The 17,377-nt window shown below is 45.1% G+C and overlaps 1 protein-coding gene and 1 long non-coding RNA gene across 2 annotated transcripts in view; one reads left to right on the forward strand and one right to left on the reverse strand.

Annotated features, from left to right (window-relative positions):
* TMC5 (transmembrane channel like 5) overlaps positions 1 to 13,871 on the forward strand; it is a 39,316-nt gene extending 25,445 nt beyond the window's left edge. Inside the window, exons 14-21 of the mRNA XM_011377513.2 lie at positions 1,447 to 1,542; positions 4,187 to 4,262; positions 4,441 to 4,574; positions 6,305 to 6,478; positions 7,613 to 7,691; positions 11,198 to 11,302; positions 12,334 to 12,376; positions 13,097 to 13,871. Of these exons, the coding sequence (XP_011375815.1) occupies positions 1,447 to 1,542; positions 4,187 to 4,262; positions 4,441 to 4,574; positions 6,305 to 6,478; positions 7,613 to 7,691; positions 11,198 to 11,302; positions 12,334 to 12,376; positions 13,097 to 13,143 (754 nt within the window). The 3' untranslated portion in view covers positions 13,144 to 13,871. The remainder of the gene's footprint in view (positions 1 to 1,446; positions 1,543 to 4,186; positions 4,263 to 4,440; positions 4,575 to 6,304; positions 6,479 to 7,612; positions 7,692 to 11,197; positions 11,303 to 12,333; positions 12,377 to 13,096) is intronic.
* On the reverse strand, positions 8,889 to 15,010 carry LOC111730447. The gene is made up of 5 exons (XR_002776699.1): positions 14,526 to 15,010; positions 11,854 to 11,922; positions 9,510 to 9,595; positions 9,203 to 9,312; positions 8,889 to 9,084 (listed from the first exon to the last, which is right to left on the reverse strand). It is a non-coding gene; the product is annotated as an uncharacterized LOC111730447 (long non-coding RNA).
* Between the last annotated feature and the right edge of the window lie 2,367 nt (positions 15,011 to 17,377).

The raw sequence follows: 17,377 nt of genomic DNA on the forward strand, positions 1-17,377 counted from the left end.
CTCATTGGCCAGGAAATCTACCGGCTCCTTCTGATGGATTTCGTGTTCTCTTTAGCGGATTCCTTCCTGGGGGAGTTCCTGAGGAGGTAAATATTTGTCCTTCTTAAGTAATTAGTAATTGGATTTGTAGCCAGAGCCATTTCCTTGACTGAGCAGGAAGTATGGGTCCCTCAGTTCTGTAATGTGCATTGTTCTAAATCTGCCTATCGTCCTTCGGAATATTGTGTTTGGGGTTTTTTTTTTTCTGAAGTAACTGAAATTTCACCTTGATCTGACAGTTCTGTTGTCAAAGTTTATTTGGTTCAGTTGGCCCTTTCGAACCTTCTCTTAAAAAAAAGAAAAAAAGTTCTAGAATCAAACAAACACAGCCATTTGAGATCTTTTCCACCATAACTGATTTTAATATTCTAATGTCTATTTCTCCAGATTTTTCGATGCACATACTGCTTTCTGTGTGCATATGTACTAAATAATCTTCAGAGATAAAAATGGATTCATACTGTAAAATCCTGTGGAGGTTGCTCTTATTAATCTAATGCCTTGCCACCTTTCCATGCCAGTAGGTATAGGTTTATCTCTTGATTCATTTAATTGAATTTAATTAAAGTACCAATTTTTATTGTAGAACCCAGGTGCACAAAAGTCAGGCAGTGTCATCATTGGCCCATGTGTAGTTCCCTTTTTTTTTTTTTTATTCATTTTTTAAAAATTTTTATTCATTTTTTAATATGGTGAGCATCTCATTCCTTATAGACATTTACATATTTTGCAAGCTGCTCTAGTGATAAGATGACATAACACAGTGATGATTTTTTTCCCCAGTGGGTACATCGAATGCCAAAATTTCTCAGCTTCTGTCTGGGGTCTGGACGTCAAAGATGAGAAGGTTTTTTTTTTGTTTGTTTGTTTTTGAAAGTAATTTTTATTGGCAACTTCTTTGTATGAAGAAATAAAAGTGGTCTCCAGTTTCCTCACAGTACATAAGGATCTTGGTTTCCTCCTTGTGATTTTAGAAACAGAGAAACACCATGAATTCAATAGCAATAATCAAAAATTGGAAAAAAATATCAGTTTATTTGCGTTAGGAGGTACTGAGTTTATTTGGTCATGAAAATAAGGTTTAAGAAGCCAAGCCAAGAGTTGTATAAACAAGATAATAGGCGGGGTAGTTTAAATAAGGTAACAAATGTTCTCTGGAATTTTTAAAAACCATTTTAGCAGAACCACCCCCACCCCCACCCCCATTTGAATGCATTGTGTTAATTTCATTTTCCCTTAATTCCCTCAATTATGTCTTTAAAAACATGCTTATACTTAGAACTTTTCAAAAATTTGTCAGGGGACTTATGAGTTTATTCTGCCAAGGTGAGGGTCTCCTTGGTTGATTGTGGGGAATCTTTTGAAGGAGTGAATGGTCTGGTTACTAAACTCAGCATGTTGTTGCAGAATCATTGGGATGCAGTTTATCAAGAGTCTCGGCTTACAGGAGTTTGACATTGCCCGGAACGTCCTGGAACTGATCTACGCCCAGACCCTGGTGTGGTGAGTTTTGAGAATCTCCATTGTTCCCAGTGGTTCCCACTGTGGACTTGGAGTTTTGGCAGCAAGCCCCCGAATCTGTTATTCTCCAAGCTGCATGGGCGATACCAAATCCAGCCCAGTCTGAGAACCACGAATGTATGTCCCTTTTCCTCTCTGAGGACTTCGGGCAAGAACAAATGTAGAGCAGGGACCGGAACTTGCTGGAGGCCCCCCTGGCCACAGCCAGCCTGCAGGTGTGTTCCGCTTATCCCAGGCAATGCTTTTTCTAAACATTTGAGTTAACCACCAATATTTAAAAATCAGGAGATTTCACATAAAATTTAAAAATTCTGGCTTTTCTCCAATAAAGGAAAGCTCTGGACCATCATCTCTCATTATGGTAACATTGGCCTTGAGCTGGGCTCAAGTTTGCCACTCCCCCCACCTTGAAATAGTTTCTCTCCGGCGCGGATGCGCCATTTCTTTTTGTCTTTAAGCTGTTAGTTCTCTCACGGTAGAAAATTTTACTTTGCGCCCATGTCTTGCCGGAAGTGGGAAAATAAAGGCAGACAGAGAGGGCCGTTTAGTTTTACCCGGCCTGCTTCCCTCCCTGACGTGGGGCCTCTGGAGCCTTTGGAGTTTGCGACCATTTCAGCGACTGTGTGTGTACATGCGTGTGTGCATGTGCTTCTGTGTTTTGGGAATAGCCAGCTAGTTACGTCAAATTGTCGACAAGCTCACCTAAAAACTCAAACCAATAGCCAGTGACTATTTTAGTTCATTTATTTTAACATGCTGTAATGAAGGCCCAAATTCTGCTGGGTGTATTACATTCCCAGATTCCATCTTTTTTTTTAATTTTTTTTTGAGGGGGGTACTAATTTGAAAGTAGGAGACTTGGAGATGGATAAACTTGGATTCTGGGGCTGGCTGTACCACTCACTCAGGTCACTGAGCTTCTCTTAGCCTCAGTCTGTAAGATGCCAATAATGATAGCTACCTTCAAATTGTGTTGAGGATTCAGTCAGATGCTATATGAAAACAGCTTTGCAAGCTCTAATATGCCATACAACTGTAAAGTGTTTTATTTTCCAACTCTTTCAAGTTTCCCTGGGTGATTTGGCTATCTTCAAATAACTCACTAATGTCAATAAGTTTTTTTTTTAGAGGTAGAGAGGACTTTTTCTTTGTGTGGTTTCAGGTGATATATTTGCATACTGCCAGGTCACCTCCTGCCAGCTGGGCAGCTTACAAAAGCTTTTCACCCACATTATGTCAACTAAAGAGATGCCTTTGGGCACGTTACGTAAATGGGAAAAAAAATTACAATCAGAGATGGCCATTATTACTTCTGAGCCTTTAAGGTTTTTTGTTAAAAAATCATAAATAAGCACGATCGAAAACACCCGTATCTTTTCCTTTCTCTGTGGCAATTATAGATTTAACTTCTGTGGGTTTTCGGAGAATATTGCCTTTGATGAGGAGCTTTAAAAGAAGGTGATGCAATGACAGAAGTCAGATGATGTTAGGGAGGACAGTACGGATGAGGTGACAAAAGTGTTTCCCAAACCTCAATATTTCATACGCCAGCCTGCCTGTTTTTGGCATATCTACATATCAACTGTGCTTTCTATTTTTAACCTAATATTGTCTTTTAAATTATTTGCCTTTTTAAAACTTAAATACATTTCAAAAGGAGACTTTATTTTACCATTATACATGGAAAACCTGTGTCATTTGATAGAAATTGCAAAAAATTTGACAAATAAAATCTATCGCATCACACGCAGTCTTTCAATTCTAGCCTAGATGCTGCTGTCTGCCAAGACCCTCAGTCTAAAGCCTGTTCCTCTCTTCAAAAAACGAGAGGCTGGCCAGTGTTAGGAGTCAGAGACCTTCTAGAACCAAATTGCTCGGGGCTCGGGAACACTGAGCAGAGTCGCAGAGGGAATGCCTTCTCTGTCACCCAGCGCAATTTAATGCCTGTCCCTCCCTGCGAGGCCTCAGACCTTGTCTAATAATGCCATGCAGGGAAGACTGGGACATGTCCCACACTTGGGGCACCTAGGTTAGGGCTTGCTGGTGGCCATCTGGTGGTTAAGCGGCTGTGCAGGTAGAGAGAGATCTCTGCAAAATCTCTTTTCCAGAGCTGGGAAGGAAGCCGTTGTGGATACTGGGTATGGTGGGAATTTGCCCGGTTTGCAGTGAGGAAAGCCGGCTCCCTCTGCATTAGTTTCTTAGGCTACCATAACGAAGAATCACTGAGTAGGCAGCTTAAACAACACCAGTTTATTTCCTCACTGTCCTGGAGGCCGGAAGTCCAAGATCAAGGTGTTGGCAGAGTTAGTTCCTCCTGAGGCCTCTCTCCCGGGCTTGCAGATGGCCGGCTTCTCCCAGGGTCCCCACGGGGTCTTCCCTGTGTCTGGGTCATAATCTTCTCTTCCTTTAAGATGGGATGTGGACCACCCCCCGGTGGTCTCATGTTACTTTAATTACCTCCTTAAAGGCCTTTCCTCCAAATACGGTCGCATTCTGAGATTGGGACTTCCATACATGAATTTGGGAGGGACATGATACAGCCTCTTTTCCTTCCCCCGACACCCCGTATCTGATCCCACTCCCCGTGTCTCCCCGATCTCTGACACTCACCCTCTCTCCCTCATAGGATTGGAACCTTCTTCTGCCCTCTGCTGCCTTTTATCCAAATGATTACTCTTTTCATCATGTTTTACGTCAAAAACGTGAGTCAGTTCGACATTGGATCCAACCAGCTTTGCTCAGTCACGTGAGCCAGAGGTGGTTGGACTTGGGTGAGGGGGAAGGGAGGCAGGAAGCGTATCAGGAAGCCAGTGTCTGCCTGGGGTCTCTCTGGCCTGCTCCCTGGACACACATGGAAGATGGCTGCTTCTCTCTCTCCAGATCAGCCTGATGATGAATTTCCAGCCTCCGAGCAAAGCCTGGCGGGCCTCACAGATGATGACCTTCTTCATCTTCTTGCTCTTTTTCCCGTCCTTCACCGGGGTCCTGTGTACTCTGGCCATCACCATCTGGAGGTAGGAGGTGGTGGCCTTAGATTGAGGTCTTAGAGATGGGGGCGAGTGTTTTAGAATATAGGTTTCATTAGTATTCAGGTACGGGGAGGCCAACAGATCAGGAGACGACTCCTATTGCAAAGATAATTTGTTAAAATAAAAAAAATTTTAAAAAAGGAGAAAAGGTAATTTGTCGTACTCACAGATCTGAGAAAAGGGGCAACACCACACAACATGGGGGATGGGAAGGGGCCAGGGCGGGTGAGGAGGCGGAGGGACTGAGGAGAAAATGCAGGCAGGAGCCTTTATCGTGGTTCCCATGGGAAGGAGTGGGTGAGGCAGGGTACCGGGCTCAGGATTGCTGGTTTTAACGATTTCCGTGGGCTTGGGGACATTGGGGGAGGGGTGATTAGGGGAGGGGACGGAATTGTGGCCCAGAGCTGTGAGAGCTTGTTGGAGGAGGGGGAGGGGGAGGAGGAGGGGGATGTGGGCTGTGGACCGGCGGTTTGCATATGAAGGACCTGTTTTACAGGCTAGCCCTGGGAAGGGCAGTCTCTCCAGGATCAGTCAGACCCCAGATATCAAAACATCAAAGAGAAAAGACGTGCCGAATGCCACGTTTAACCCAAGTTCCTTAATAAGAAACAGACAGTACAACCCAGGGAGGAATACGTGTCCTAGTTAGGCGCCCAGGGTCGCGACGGGCACAGCTTGCTCACATCCCCCGGAGTGCAGAGCAGAACTTCATCTAAATGAACGGAACGGCCCGTCTGCTGGGGCCTCTCCAACTGCACCCCGCTTCGGCTCCTCCCGCTCCATTCCTGGGGCCACAGCGGCCCTCCTCACACAGGGGGGGGGCTCCTCACTCCCTTTGATTTCCACACTCTGCTTCTCTGTTCCAAAGTCATCTCCAGGATCTGACCTTCACGGCCGTCCTCGTCTACTGTCGGTTCCACCTCTGCTGCCTCTCGGGGCAGTTTCTTTTCTTCATTCCATAGTTCAGAGTCAGAAATGGCTTTGTCGGAATCTTCGTTTACCTGTTTACTCGTTCGTTGCCCGTCCTGCCCACCAGAACGTGAACCAGAGAGGGCAGGTACCACGTGTGTGTCTCGTTTACTGTGACGCCTCCAGGGCCTGTATCTACCACAGCGCCTGGTACAAGCACAATAACCGGAATGAATGGATGAGGGAATGAACCAGCCAAGGAGGAAGTTGCTCTGTAGGATGCGCCTGGCACTGGGACCGGCGGCACTTCGCGGTGCTGTTTCGCAATGTCCTTGCTGCTCTCCATTCTGTCTTTCCTGAACCAGCTCCTCGTTGCCCTCCAGTTTCTACTTATTCTTAACGACTGACCGTGCATGGCTACCGCTCTTACAACTGCAGCTTGCACAGATTACGGGGTCCCCTCTTTGGATTTCTTAGTTCGAATTCTCGAGAAAGAGAAGCTGATGCCCTCTCCTCCTTCCCCCGGTTTGTCGCTTTGAGCCGGAATACAACAGAGGCCGCTGCCGGGCCTGTGGATTGCTGGCTACCTGTGGATCAGGTGGCACCACCATCCAGGAGGGAGTATGGGTCACGAATAGGAAACGTACCAGCCGAGACTGTGAGGGGTTCCTCCTGCGGGGTGGTGTGCGTGGAGCAGGCAAGGATGGCCGGTTCCAGGCCCAGAGGCCCAAAGGACACCCGGACGCTAGAACAAACTATCCCCGAGTCTCCCGCTAGAAACGCTCTTCTGTCCTCTGATCTCCCAGGTTGAAACCGTCCGCGGACTGCGGCCCGTTCCGAGGTCTGCCCTCCTTCATCCACTCCATCTACGGCTGGATCGACACCCTGAGCAAACGGCCCGGCTACCTGTGGGTGGTGTGGATCTACCAGAACCTCATCGGCAGCGTGCACTTCTTTTTCATCCTCACCCTCATCGTGCTGTGAGTGAGCAGGTTGGGGAAGGTGGGGAGGAAGCGGCACGACATGCGCACAGCTTTGAGAACGCTCGTTCCGTGGGAGAGCAAAGGGCCGCGGCACAGTCGAGCGTTCTGCGTAATCCCGACGCTGCCCTTGAATTTTTTAAAAAAGTTACTGAATAGATTCTTATCCTAGTTTTTTTTGTTGTTGTTGTTTTTGTTTGTTTGTTTGTTGTTTTTTTTGGTGCTTGTTTTATGAAGAAAGCAATACCTGGCCTTCTCCTCCTAAGAGATAACATCGCAAATAAAATGACAAAAATGCAGATGAGCATGCCCAAGGAAATTACATGTGCGATTCTTTCTGAGACTGATTCTCTCTGAGACTGTGATATAGTAAAATGGGTTGGGCGTTATTGATATATAGGATAGCGTATTTGCGTTTTCAGAGAGAAAAAGAGTGATTTGGGACTTCTTGTGAAAAAGCAGATCTGCCGAGACGAGGCCCATTTCCTCGCGTGGACAGTTGGCTAGCTGACTAATGGCTGTCCCTCTTTAGAATCCCAGTCCTGATGTCACTTGAGAGTGCAGCGCCTCGTAGAGAGACACGTGGCTCTCAGTCAGGCCTTCCTTCCCCAATACTGGGTTGCCATCGGCCTCTTTAAAATGCTGAGTTCTCCTGGGGCCTCGCTCTTTCAAACTTCTCATTCACTGGGGAGCTCGTTAGAAACGCAGAGTCTTGGGCCCTACCAGACCTCCGGAATCAGAATCTGCTTTTTAACAAATTCCCAGGAAATTTGTATCACATTGAAGTTTGAATGGCACTGTCCAGATTCGTAAATTCTGGCTGCACATTAGACTCCTGTGCATTTTGAAAATACCGATGTCTGGCCCCTTGCCCGGAGAAGCTCAGTTAATCGATCCAAGAAGAGGCCGTGGCATGACTCTCTTTCCCACCTCTCCGGTTATTCCATGTGCAGAATGGTGAGCATCATTGCTGTAACGTGTTTAACCTATAACCTACTGGATACAACTCCAGGAACGCAGTTGGACCAAACCATGTGCAAGCAAATATCCCAGTGCCTCTGCACCCCGCTGGCATTCAGAGCCCGCAAAATGCTGGCGAAAGTGTCTGCCATGCTTTCTTTTCTTCTCTTTCAGAATCATCACCTATCTGTACTGGCAGATCACAGAGGGAAGGAAGATTATGATCAGACTGCTCCACGAACAGATCATCAATGTAAGTTCTGTCGGACCCCTGTCATTCTCCCCCCTTTTAACATTTTATAATGAAACTTCCAAACGTTGTCCAAAACAGAGTAGTACGATGAACCCCCACTTGCCCACCACCCCGCCCCACCCACTGTCAACCTTCATATACTCCTATTTCATCGACCCTATCCCTTTGCTGCAAATCTCTGGATTATTTTAAATAGAATCTTAGACTTTATACCATTTTATCTGTAAAAACTTATATATGCATAAGAGATACAGACTTGAAAAGAAACGTAACCACAATACCAAGCATCGCACCTAAAAGAAAACTAAATAATTCCTTATTATCATCTAATATCCAGTCGAATGGTTTAATTTCCCCAACTGTACCCTTGAGGGTCTTTTTATGGTAGGATCGTTCAACTCAGGATCTCAAAAAGTGCCACAGCTTGTATTTGGTTGATACGTCTTTTATGTGTCTTTCAATCTATAACCATTCACCTCTTCTCTCTTTTCTTGTCTTTTGTTGTTGAAGAAACCAGGTCATCGTCTTGTAGTAGTTTCCATATTCTGAATATAACTGATTTACAATCCTCTGGTACCATTTGGCATGTTTCTTTTTACTTTTTATTTTCTGTAAACCGGTATTGAGATTTAGAGACCTGATTAGATCCAGATTCAACTTTTTAGCCAGAATACTTCATAGATGATGTTACACACTTCTTATGGCATCGAGATATAAGATGTCTGATTGTCTTTTTGTGTGTGTGGGATGTTGAGAGTGATCAGTGGGTCCATGCTTTGTCAGCCTGACCCAGCCATCATACAGCTCCCCATCAGCCTTCTACCTAATGGACGTAGCCGTCTTTGATGAGTATTGCCTAGAAGATCCACTTATTTCATTAGAGATTACAGTGATACTCTAATTCTAGAACTTCTGTATTTATTAGCTGGAATTCTTCTACAAAAAGAAGACTTTTTGCTCACCAACTATTCGATTACCTTGACATATAGTTCACACAAGAAAGGGAAGGTAAATGCATGATTCTCTCCCTTTATTTACCCGTTTTTAAAATGTCTAGTGTATTTGTTCCCTAGGGTGCTATTAAAAAAATTACCACAAACTTAGTGGCTTCAAACAACAGAAATGTATTGCCTCACAGTTCTGGAGGCCAGAAATCTAAAATTAAGGAGTTGGCAGGGTTGGTTCCTCTTGAGGATTCGAGGGAGAATCTGTTCCATGCCTCTCTCCTAGCTTCTGAGGGCGGCTGGCTAAGCTTGGTGTTTCTTGGCTGGGACTTCATCTTCATCTATCTATCTCCATCTTCATAAGGCCTTTCTCTCCGTGTCTGTTTCTCCCTCTCTTCTCTTCCAAGAACTTGTCATTGGATTTAAGGGTTAGGATAACTTGGACATACCTTTTTAAAAGGGAGAAGACACTATTTAACCCACTTTACCTAGCAACCTCCAAATACGGCTAATAAGGATTTTAAGATTATCGTTATGCATTCGTATATTTTGACGTTTTTCACTTACGGTTATTTGTTTATGCTTAAATGGCCTCATCCTTTGCTGGCGGAAAGCTTGAATTAGTTCACGGGTTCGCGCGATATGACTTCAAAAGTCTTTGAAAGCTTCCTTGCTCCCTGGAAGGATAAGATTTCCAGACTCATCACATTCATTTCCTGCCCTGGAACAGGAATCAGCCGCTTCAATTTATTTAAGGAGTCTCGCCGAAATGGTATTTAGAGACCATAGTCTGGGTACAGGGATTACTCATCACTATGGGGCTGGTTCCTTTTTCTTCTAAACACCAGCATAGCCATGACATGTGAGCACTTACTTGTAAGAACATGGAAAGAAGCAGGACTCGCCAGGGTCCTATCTGCTCGAATCTTTGGGGTTTCAGATTATCTGAGTTGATTCTTTCTGGAGTGGAAAGAAAGTGTGCGGTTAGGTTATGCTCTTTCCCTGCCTGTCCCCAGAAATACCAACGTTTTTCTGATGCAGCACTCGAAATGGTTTGGGCAAGGCTTACGAAGATCTCAACACAGAAGGGATTTGAGTCTAAGGCCTCCAGCTGTAAGGGCAGTGCCAGGCAAAACAGGCAGGCATCTCAACATGCAAGGGCCTTGAGGGAGTCTTGCCCGGAGCATGGACCACAAAGCCCAGGATGTTGTCTCCAAAAGAACTCAGAGAGGTTGGGAGGAGGCTTGGCCACAACCCTTCTCGAGTATGCATCACAACTCCTGGATGCTTGTTAAGTTGCAAATTCCCGTTACCCTTCCCATTTCCATCCAATAATGGCAGCAGATAACATTTGGCGAGCACTTACGTGATGCTTGGCACTGTGCTAAGTGATGAGCAAAAAATCCTTATTTAACTGGGGCACCTACATTTCTTTAAACCCTTATTTTAAAATTAAGGAAACCGAGGCTTACAGAGTGAAGTGATTTGCCCAAGGTCACAGAGCTAGTAAATGATGGGATTTGAGCCAGGCGACTCCAAAATTTGTACTCTTAACGACAATGCAGTTTTGACTCCTTGAGTCAAAATCTGTTGGGGAATCCAGCCTATGAGTTTGCATTTCTGCAAGCTTGCCAGGTAATTCTAATTCACATGGCAGTATGAAAATAGCTACTACACCAGAGATTTTTCAAGCAAGTCAGCTGCATTCCAGACAGGTAGGTGACTTGTTGAAAATGACAATTCTCAAATTTGGCACTTGCTTAGAGAAGAACTCCAATTAATAAATGTAGAAGGAATGAGGGAAATAGAAAATCCTCACAAAGCAAATACCATAGTAATAATTGCGGCAAGATCCACTGGTGGCAACTAATATTAGTAGGTGAAATCTGAAGAAGAAACGAGAGCCTAGGAAGCAGGATTGGCTGAGACTGGAGAGGCCGTCAGTGATGCTTGCTAGCCCACGTCAACACAGGTGGGACATACCACTCTCGTATCTGCGACAGATTCGCGGGAAAGTGACTCACCCTCCTGGGGGAGACATTTTTCTTCCTTATTTTCTTCCCCTTCCCAATTCAGGAATTATTTATCTGGGTCTACTCTACTAACACAGATAACTTCGATAAATGAGATATATTTGATGTCCTTAGGTGCAGAGCTGTAAGTTTAGACATTCTCAGTAGGAGGTCAGGGCAGACCCCAGGCAATGCTGGGTGCCCAGACAGGGTTCTGGGGGAAAGGGCATGCCAACAAGGAAAATTCAGTGAACCGTTTGTCTTGGGCCTTCAGACAGTGGCATGTAAGTTGCATCCAGCAGCCAGGCTAGAGGAGGCTACTGCCTAATCCTACCAGGACAATTGCTTTAGGAGAGAATATTATAATTCGGGAAGGCTTCGCTATGAAAGGTTTCTTTTCTTTCATCAGGAGAAAACATGGCAGCAGTCACCATCCAATGCCTGGGACCCTCCCTGCCTAAAAAAATCAACCTTCTTTCCACGATCTGCTTCTCAACCCCACACTATCATTCATCCTGTGTGGTTTTGTTTTCTTCTTCCTTCTTGGCAGGAGGGCAAAGACAAAATGTTCCTGATAGAAAAGTTGACCAAGCTACAGGATGCCGAGAGGCGAGCAAACCCCACCTCGTCCGCCCTGGAACGAAGAGATGTGGAGGTGAGGCCAGAGGCCGCGGTGGGACCCCTGTGACACACACTTGCCTCCCTGCGCAAAGGGCATCAGGGCACCAAAGTCACATAGGAGCCCTTCGCTTTCTCTGTTTAAACATGTCTGTATTTTTCATTTAAAAAATAGTGCTCGCTCATTCAACGCTTCCCATGCCTGGCCTTGTTCTGGGTGCTGGGGTTATCGTGGTGAACAGGGCAGAGGCTCGGCCCTCACGGCCCTTGCATGTGGAGATGAAAAGTGCCCTGAAATGTCACCCCGCTGTATCAGTGTGTCCTTCCAGATCTTTCCCCCTAGGCATCTGCGTACATACTGCGTCTGCTAACGTTTTTGTTTATTCATGACAAAAGTGGGGCTACACGATACACGTGGGATCATAACCGACCCCTCCCCGCCCCACACACTTAATAGCTTCGATGTCGTTTCGGTCCGTACGAATTTGAATATTTGCGTTGTTTCCAGGATTCTTTTAAAAGACTAAAAACAGTGTGTCATGGGACATTTCACTCTCTTAAAAAGATTTTTACAAATGTCATTCTTACCAAGAGGGTGTTAAGAGATGATTGGAGACTTGCTCTAATTCCGGAGCCCATGCTGGCTTCCTTGGTGTCCTGGAAAATATAAATAAACAGTAACCTCACCTTAAATTATATGCCACAAGTTTTGGAAGTTATGGTCTTGTCAGAAGAGACTGCTGTATCTTTTACTATCTGTGTAATTAACACTATCGCGTGATTTAGGTAAGGGGTCTAGAGGCCCGACTCTTAAACCCTTTGAAGGCAGGGGCCATGTCTGTCCCCAAATCTCTCCGAAGTGAATGAAAAATGAGTGGAATCACTGTCCCTATAAAACAAAACAAAACATGTTCGATATTTCTATTTCTATAGCTGATCCTTGTTCTTAATCTGTCACCTCTGAGTTTTATAATCGTGGGGGGCTCACAGATGTTATCAGCTGTGCAACAGGACCAGGGGGCTACATTATTCTCCAGTAATGAGGCTTCCTGTTTTCTTCTTTCTCAGCAGCCAAGCCCTTTCCATGTCAGGGAACATGATGCTGCTCATGGTGAGTAACCAAACTGGCAGTGAAGACCAGATTTATCTAGAGCATGTACCCCAAGACAGAGGGTCAGAATTGCTCATGTATCGGTTGACTCATTCAATTGCAAGAACTGACCCGAACTGGCTTTAACAAAAACCCAGGAATAACTCTTGCTTTTAGAAGCAGGGACTCACAATATGTTACTAGAACCTCGTTTCTTTCTGTTCGATTCTTCTCCTCCATGTTCGCTCCTTTCTCAAATAGGCTCTTCCTAATAACTGTGAGACAGCTTTAGCAGCTGCTTCTATCTTCCCAGATTCAAGTCAAGTGGGAAAAAGGGGAGACCCAGAATTCTCACTGATGGGGTGACGGGCCCTTCACGGACCAATTGCTGTGGCCATGTGATGATTTCATCGGCCAGATCCGAGTCACAGCCCTTCTCTATAGATACAGGTGGAACCGTACAGACCACAGGGACAAAGATTGGGGGAGAGTGCCTTCCCCAAGAAAATCTACAGCTGATGCCAGAAGGGGAATGAACAAAAAATGTCTATCTTTTTGGAGACAGCATTTACTGACGACATCCAGTGTTGGGAGTTCCCGGGGAGCATCGAAGACACTTAAAAGGAGGGGGCGAGGAAGGCGTGAGAATGAGTGATGTTGAAGGCCGATTGGGTCTTTCCCGTGGAGACACGGGGCAGCGTGTGTGGCTGTGCTAACTTCTCTTTTCTGTGTCAAACCCAGATCTGAGATTTAGGCGATCGGTTCAAGAGGGTAATCCAAAGGCCTGATGATGATCGTCGTAGCCAGACACCAATCAAGGAAGGAGGGAAGACGAAAAAGGAACGACTTCTTCCTTGACACCTGGGCCTTTCGGAGCTTTCCAGAGGGGAATTCAGAGCATTTGCCAGGGGTGGAAACTGACCACAATGTAAATACGGAAGTAAAATTGGTCACTCTCTGCTGGTACTTCACCCCGAATTGCAGATTTTTCAAGAGAAAATATTTGGGATTTTCTAATAAAAATTCTTGTACTATTTCAACTAGTTCACAAAAACCTGGGAAGAGCAAACCTGGGAATGATGTATTTTATCTTTAAGACATGTGCACATGGATTATTGGTCCTTAGAAATCTCTCCTCCCGGATCTCCCAGACCTGGCAAAGGTTTGGAAACTGGCACTGAGACTAGTCCAGCCTGACTAAAACTGTCATCCTCAGCCTGCGCCATGACACCTCTGGATTGTGGAACTTGCATTTGTTCATGACTCTGATCTAAAGGCATCCCATGTTACCCAGACGCGAAATATAAACAGCGGTCTCATCTGAACTTCCCTGCATATTGAGTCCATGAGTCTCTGGGGTCGGACTGGGATTGGGAGGTGTGTGGACTGGGACTCTGCCCTGTGAGGTTCTATAAGTGACCGGCAAAGTCTTACACTGAACCAAGCATGAGACCAATGATGATGTGTAGAATATAGATGTATATGAGTGTGGAAAGAATATATATGTGTGTAACACACACACATAGATAGCTTTCTTTGGCAGATTTGCCGAATGATTCACAAGGCATGTGACTGTACTTAAAACTGAAGGGTCCAGCAGAAAGGTACAATTACCAAATTACTCAGTGGGGAGAAGTCTCCTTTTTGAGTAATCACTGTCACAGAACCAAATTGGAACTGAATTTATAAAACATGTAAGATACATTCGAAATGCAAACATCCAGTGTGTTCAGTCATTGACTCGTTTTTTCATTCGCTCGTTTATTCATTAATTCATTGCATCAACTGAATTAATTTCTTTCGGTATCATCTTGGCTAGCGGTCCCTAGCAGTGTTCATTCATTTATTCATTCAGCAAATACATGCCAAATGGTGACCGAGATGGTGAACAAGACACAGTCTCTGCCCTCATGTGCTTATTATCGCCTAGCAGATTTAGACAGAAACTTAATAATTAACCAATAATTGATTTAAAGTGTGACAAGTGCTTAAAGGAGAAGCCCAGAGGACTATGGGATACAGCTTGTCTGTGGAGGTCAATGAAAGCTGTGCATGGAATTGGCGTACGAAGTGATTTTTCCCCCCGTTTCATTTTAATGCTGTTTGTGCATCTTTGGCTCTTACGTGGAAATCTGAATGCCCTCTGAAAGCATCATTTTTGCTTACTTACCATACGCTAAGGGCTTCGATCTTCATTCACCTCCATCTTGCCTCCACTTTTCTGTACAGCCCCTGCTTCTCCTGGAAGTGTAAACACAATAGAAAGATGTAGTCTGTAGGTCTCACACACACAGTGGGATACGAGGGTGCTTTTAACACTTGGTCTTGAGATGGGAGATGCATGAGTTTCCTGGGCCTGCCATAACCAAATACCGTGGACTGAGTGGTTTCAACGACACATTTTCTCAGGCTGGAGACTGGCAGCCCAAGGTCAAGGAATTGCTGTCCACAGTTTCATTCTGAGGACTCTCTCCTTGACTTGCAGATGGCCACCTGCTCGCCATGTCCTCACATGGTTGTCCCCTGCGCATGTACATCCTGGTGTAGCTTTACGTGTTCAAATATCATCTTCTGCAGGGACGCCAGTCACATTGGATTAGGACCCACTCTAGTGGCTTAATTTTAACTTATTCACCAGTTTAAAGGCCATATCTCCAAATATAGTTCCATTCTGAGGTACTGAGGGTTCAGACTTCAGCATATGAATTTGGGGTCAACACAGCTCAGCCCCTAACAGGGGTGAGCTCTCCCCTAGCCCTGTCAGGGACTTTCATGAGGCTTCAGGGTTCTCGAGGCTGGCTGCCCCCAGAAACACACAGGGCTCTGTCCACCAGCAGCCATGCCCAGGCCCCACTCCAGATCAACAAAACCAGGCATCCATGCCTCCTCTTTCATGCTCCCTAGATGGTTTCATTGGGAAGCCAGGGCTGAGAACTACTGAGCTAGAACCTAGAGTAGTCTTTTCCAAACTTGTCTGACTGTGAAAGCCACTGAGGCACTTTTTAAACAGGCGAATGGTGAGCTCAGAATATTGTGTCAGGATCTTCAGGGGACAGTCCCCATCTTCCTCTCCAAACCTTTATTTTAATTAGTTCAAAATGATAAAAGTAACGCCTTCCAACAATCACTTGAAAGATGGATAACCCCTGCAGTTTTAAGTGTAAAAAAGGATAGGCTCTTTTGAATTTCTGCAGGATCTGATCCTTCAAGTGGCTGTGGTGAACGGCCCAGTTCATTCCTTATGAGGTTATCAAAATGATTTTATGTGAAGTTCGATTTTAAAAGGAGTGGCTAAAACAGCGTAGACTGGCATATGTTTTTATAACCTCTGAATCGAAGACAGGTGGTCAGCATTGAGCTCATTGATAGGAATTTTCTCTGTGTAGTAGCCCTTAACTTATCTCTAACTTCTGAGAGCTGACCTTTTCCATAGCGCTTCTTGTGTGATCAGCTGTGACACAGACCACTGAGGAGAGCTCAGGTGTGGAGCAGAGGGGCCCTCTGATTTCCTCGTGATTGCACCTGCCTGATGCGAGTAGTGCCTTACATCTGTGCAGTATAACTCTCCGCCTGGTGCTTTTCCCACCTAAATCACCTGGGGCTCTTGTTATAGAGCAGATTCTAATGTGTGAGGTTGGGACGGGGGCCCGTGAGTCTGTATTTCTACCTAGTGCTGTGGGTCCGAGGACCGTGTCGTGAGGAGTATGATCTTAGAGCACCTCCACATTTTTCGTCTTATTTTATAACAGTACTGTTACACCCTTAACGTAGTTTTCAAAAGCGCTTCCACTTGTATCATTTCAACCTCGTAACATTATCGCTGACGATAAATGCGAATAATCGTCATCTCCATCTGATAGATGATGAAGACAGGCAGACACAGGGTAAGCGATTTGTCTGTCTGTCTTATAGCTAGTTTGTGGCAGAATCGAGGACTTTGGGTTTTCTCTGGCTCAGTGTTTCTGACTTGTGCATGTATTAGAACCGCCTGGAGGGTTTGCTGAAACAGGTCCCGAGCCCTACCCACAGCTTCAGAATCAGTAGTTCCGGGACAGGCTCTGACGACTTGCGTTTCTAACAAGTTCCCCTTATGTCCATGTTGAGAATGTCTGGGACAGCATCTTTTGAGAACCTCTGCGCCTAGCTGCTTGCTATCCAGCCTCTTCTTAACATTTAATGTGCTGCAGATTGCTAGATTTTGAGCATAATTTAAACTTAGGTAGTAGAGCACGTGAAGTCATTAAATCTTCAGTATTTTTGATCGAAGAAATCAAACCACCTCATCCTACAGTAACCATCACGCCACGCTAAGGGTTTGAGTAGATGTTTGGAAACACTTCACTAGCACACACCCTCCCTTGCCTCAGAGCTATGATTTACTGTCCTGTTGAAGCATTATTCTCGCTTTAGGGAAAATGGTAGGTATAATTTTCTTAGAAATTTGCATCTAATAAAAATAGAATATTTATGTCTCGGCGAAATCGTCAAAACAGAATTGCAGACACCAGTCTCCAAATAAGAAAATGAGTATTGTTTAATCAAATAAGGATCGGATTCCTCAAGCCTTCTGAGGTGGCCTTCGATGTCTCCAACATCCTGAGAGCAGAAATGCAGTCCAATGAACAGCACGGGATCTTTATCTGTATTGTCCGTCTTGGAAAAGAATGCTATGGTGGCTTTGAACGGCCCCTTCATGCTGCCGAATGCTGAATCACTTATTCACGCTCCCGAATTTTCATCTCACTTTAGATCTGTATCTCGTTTCCTTAAGGAAGTTTCCACTGATTATCTCATAATTCATTCCCTTAACAAACATTTATCGAGCATCTACCCATGTGACAGGCATTGTGATAGTTATGGACAGGACATGATGCTAAGCAGGGGTTTGGGGCGTGGGCTTTAGAACTGTATCATCTGGGCCTGAATCCTTATGCTATTACTGTTGTGTGAGTTTAGGCGAGTTACTTTGTGCTTTGATTTCCTGCAATATAAAATGGGATCGTAACAGCACCTACCTCGTGG

This window comes from Pteropus vampyrus, unplaced genomic scaffold (assembly GCF_000151845.1).
Source record: "Pteropus vampyrus isolate Shadow unplaced genomic scaffold, Pvam_2.0 Scaffold314, whole genome shotgun sequence".
NCBI lineage: Eukaryota > Metazoa > Chordata > Mammalia > Chiroptera > Pteropodidae > Pteropus > Pteropus vampyrus.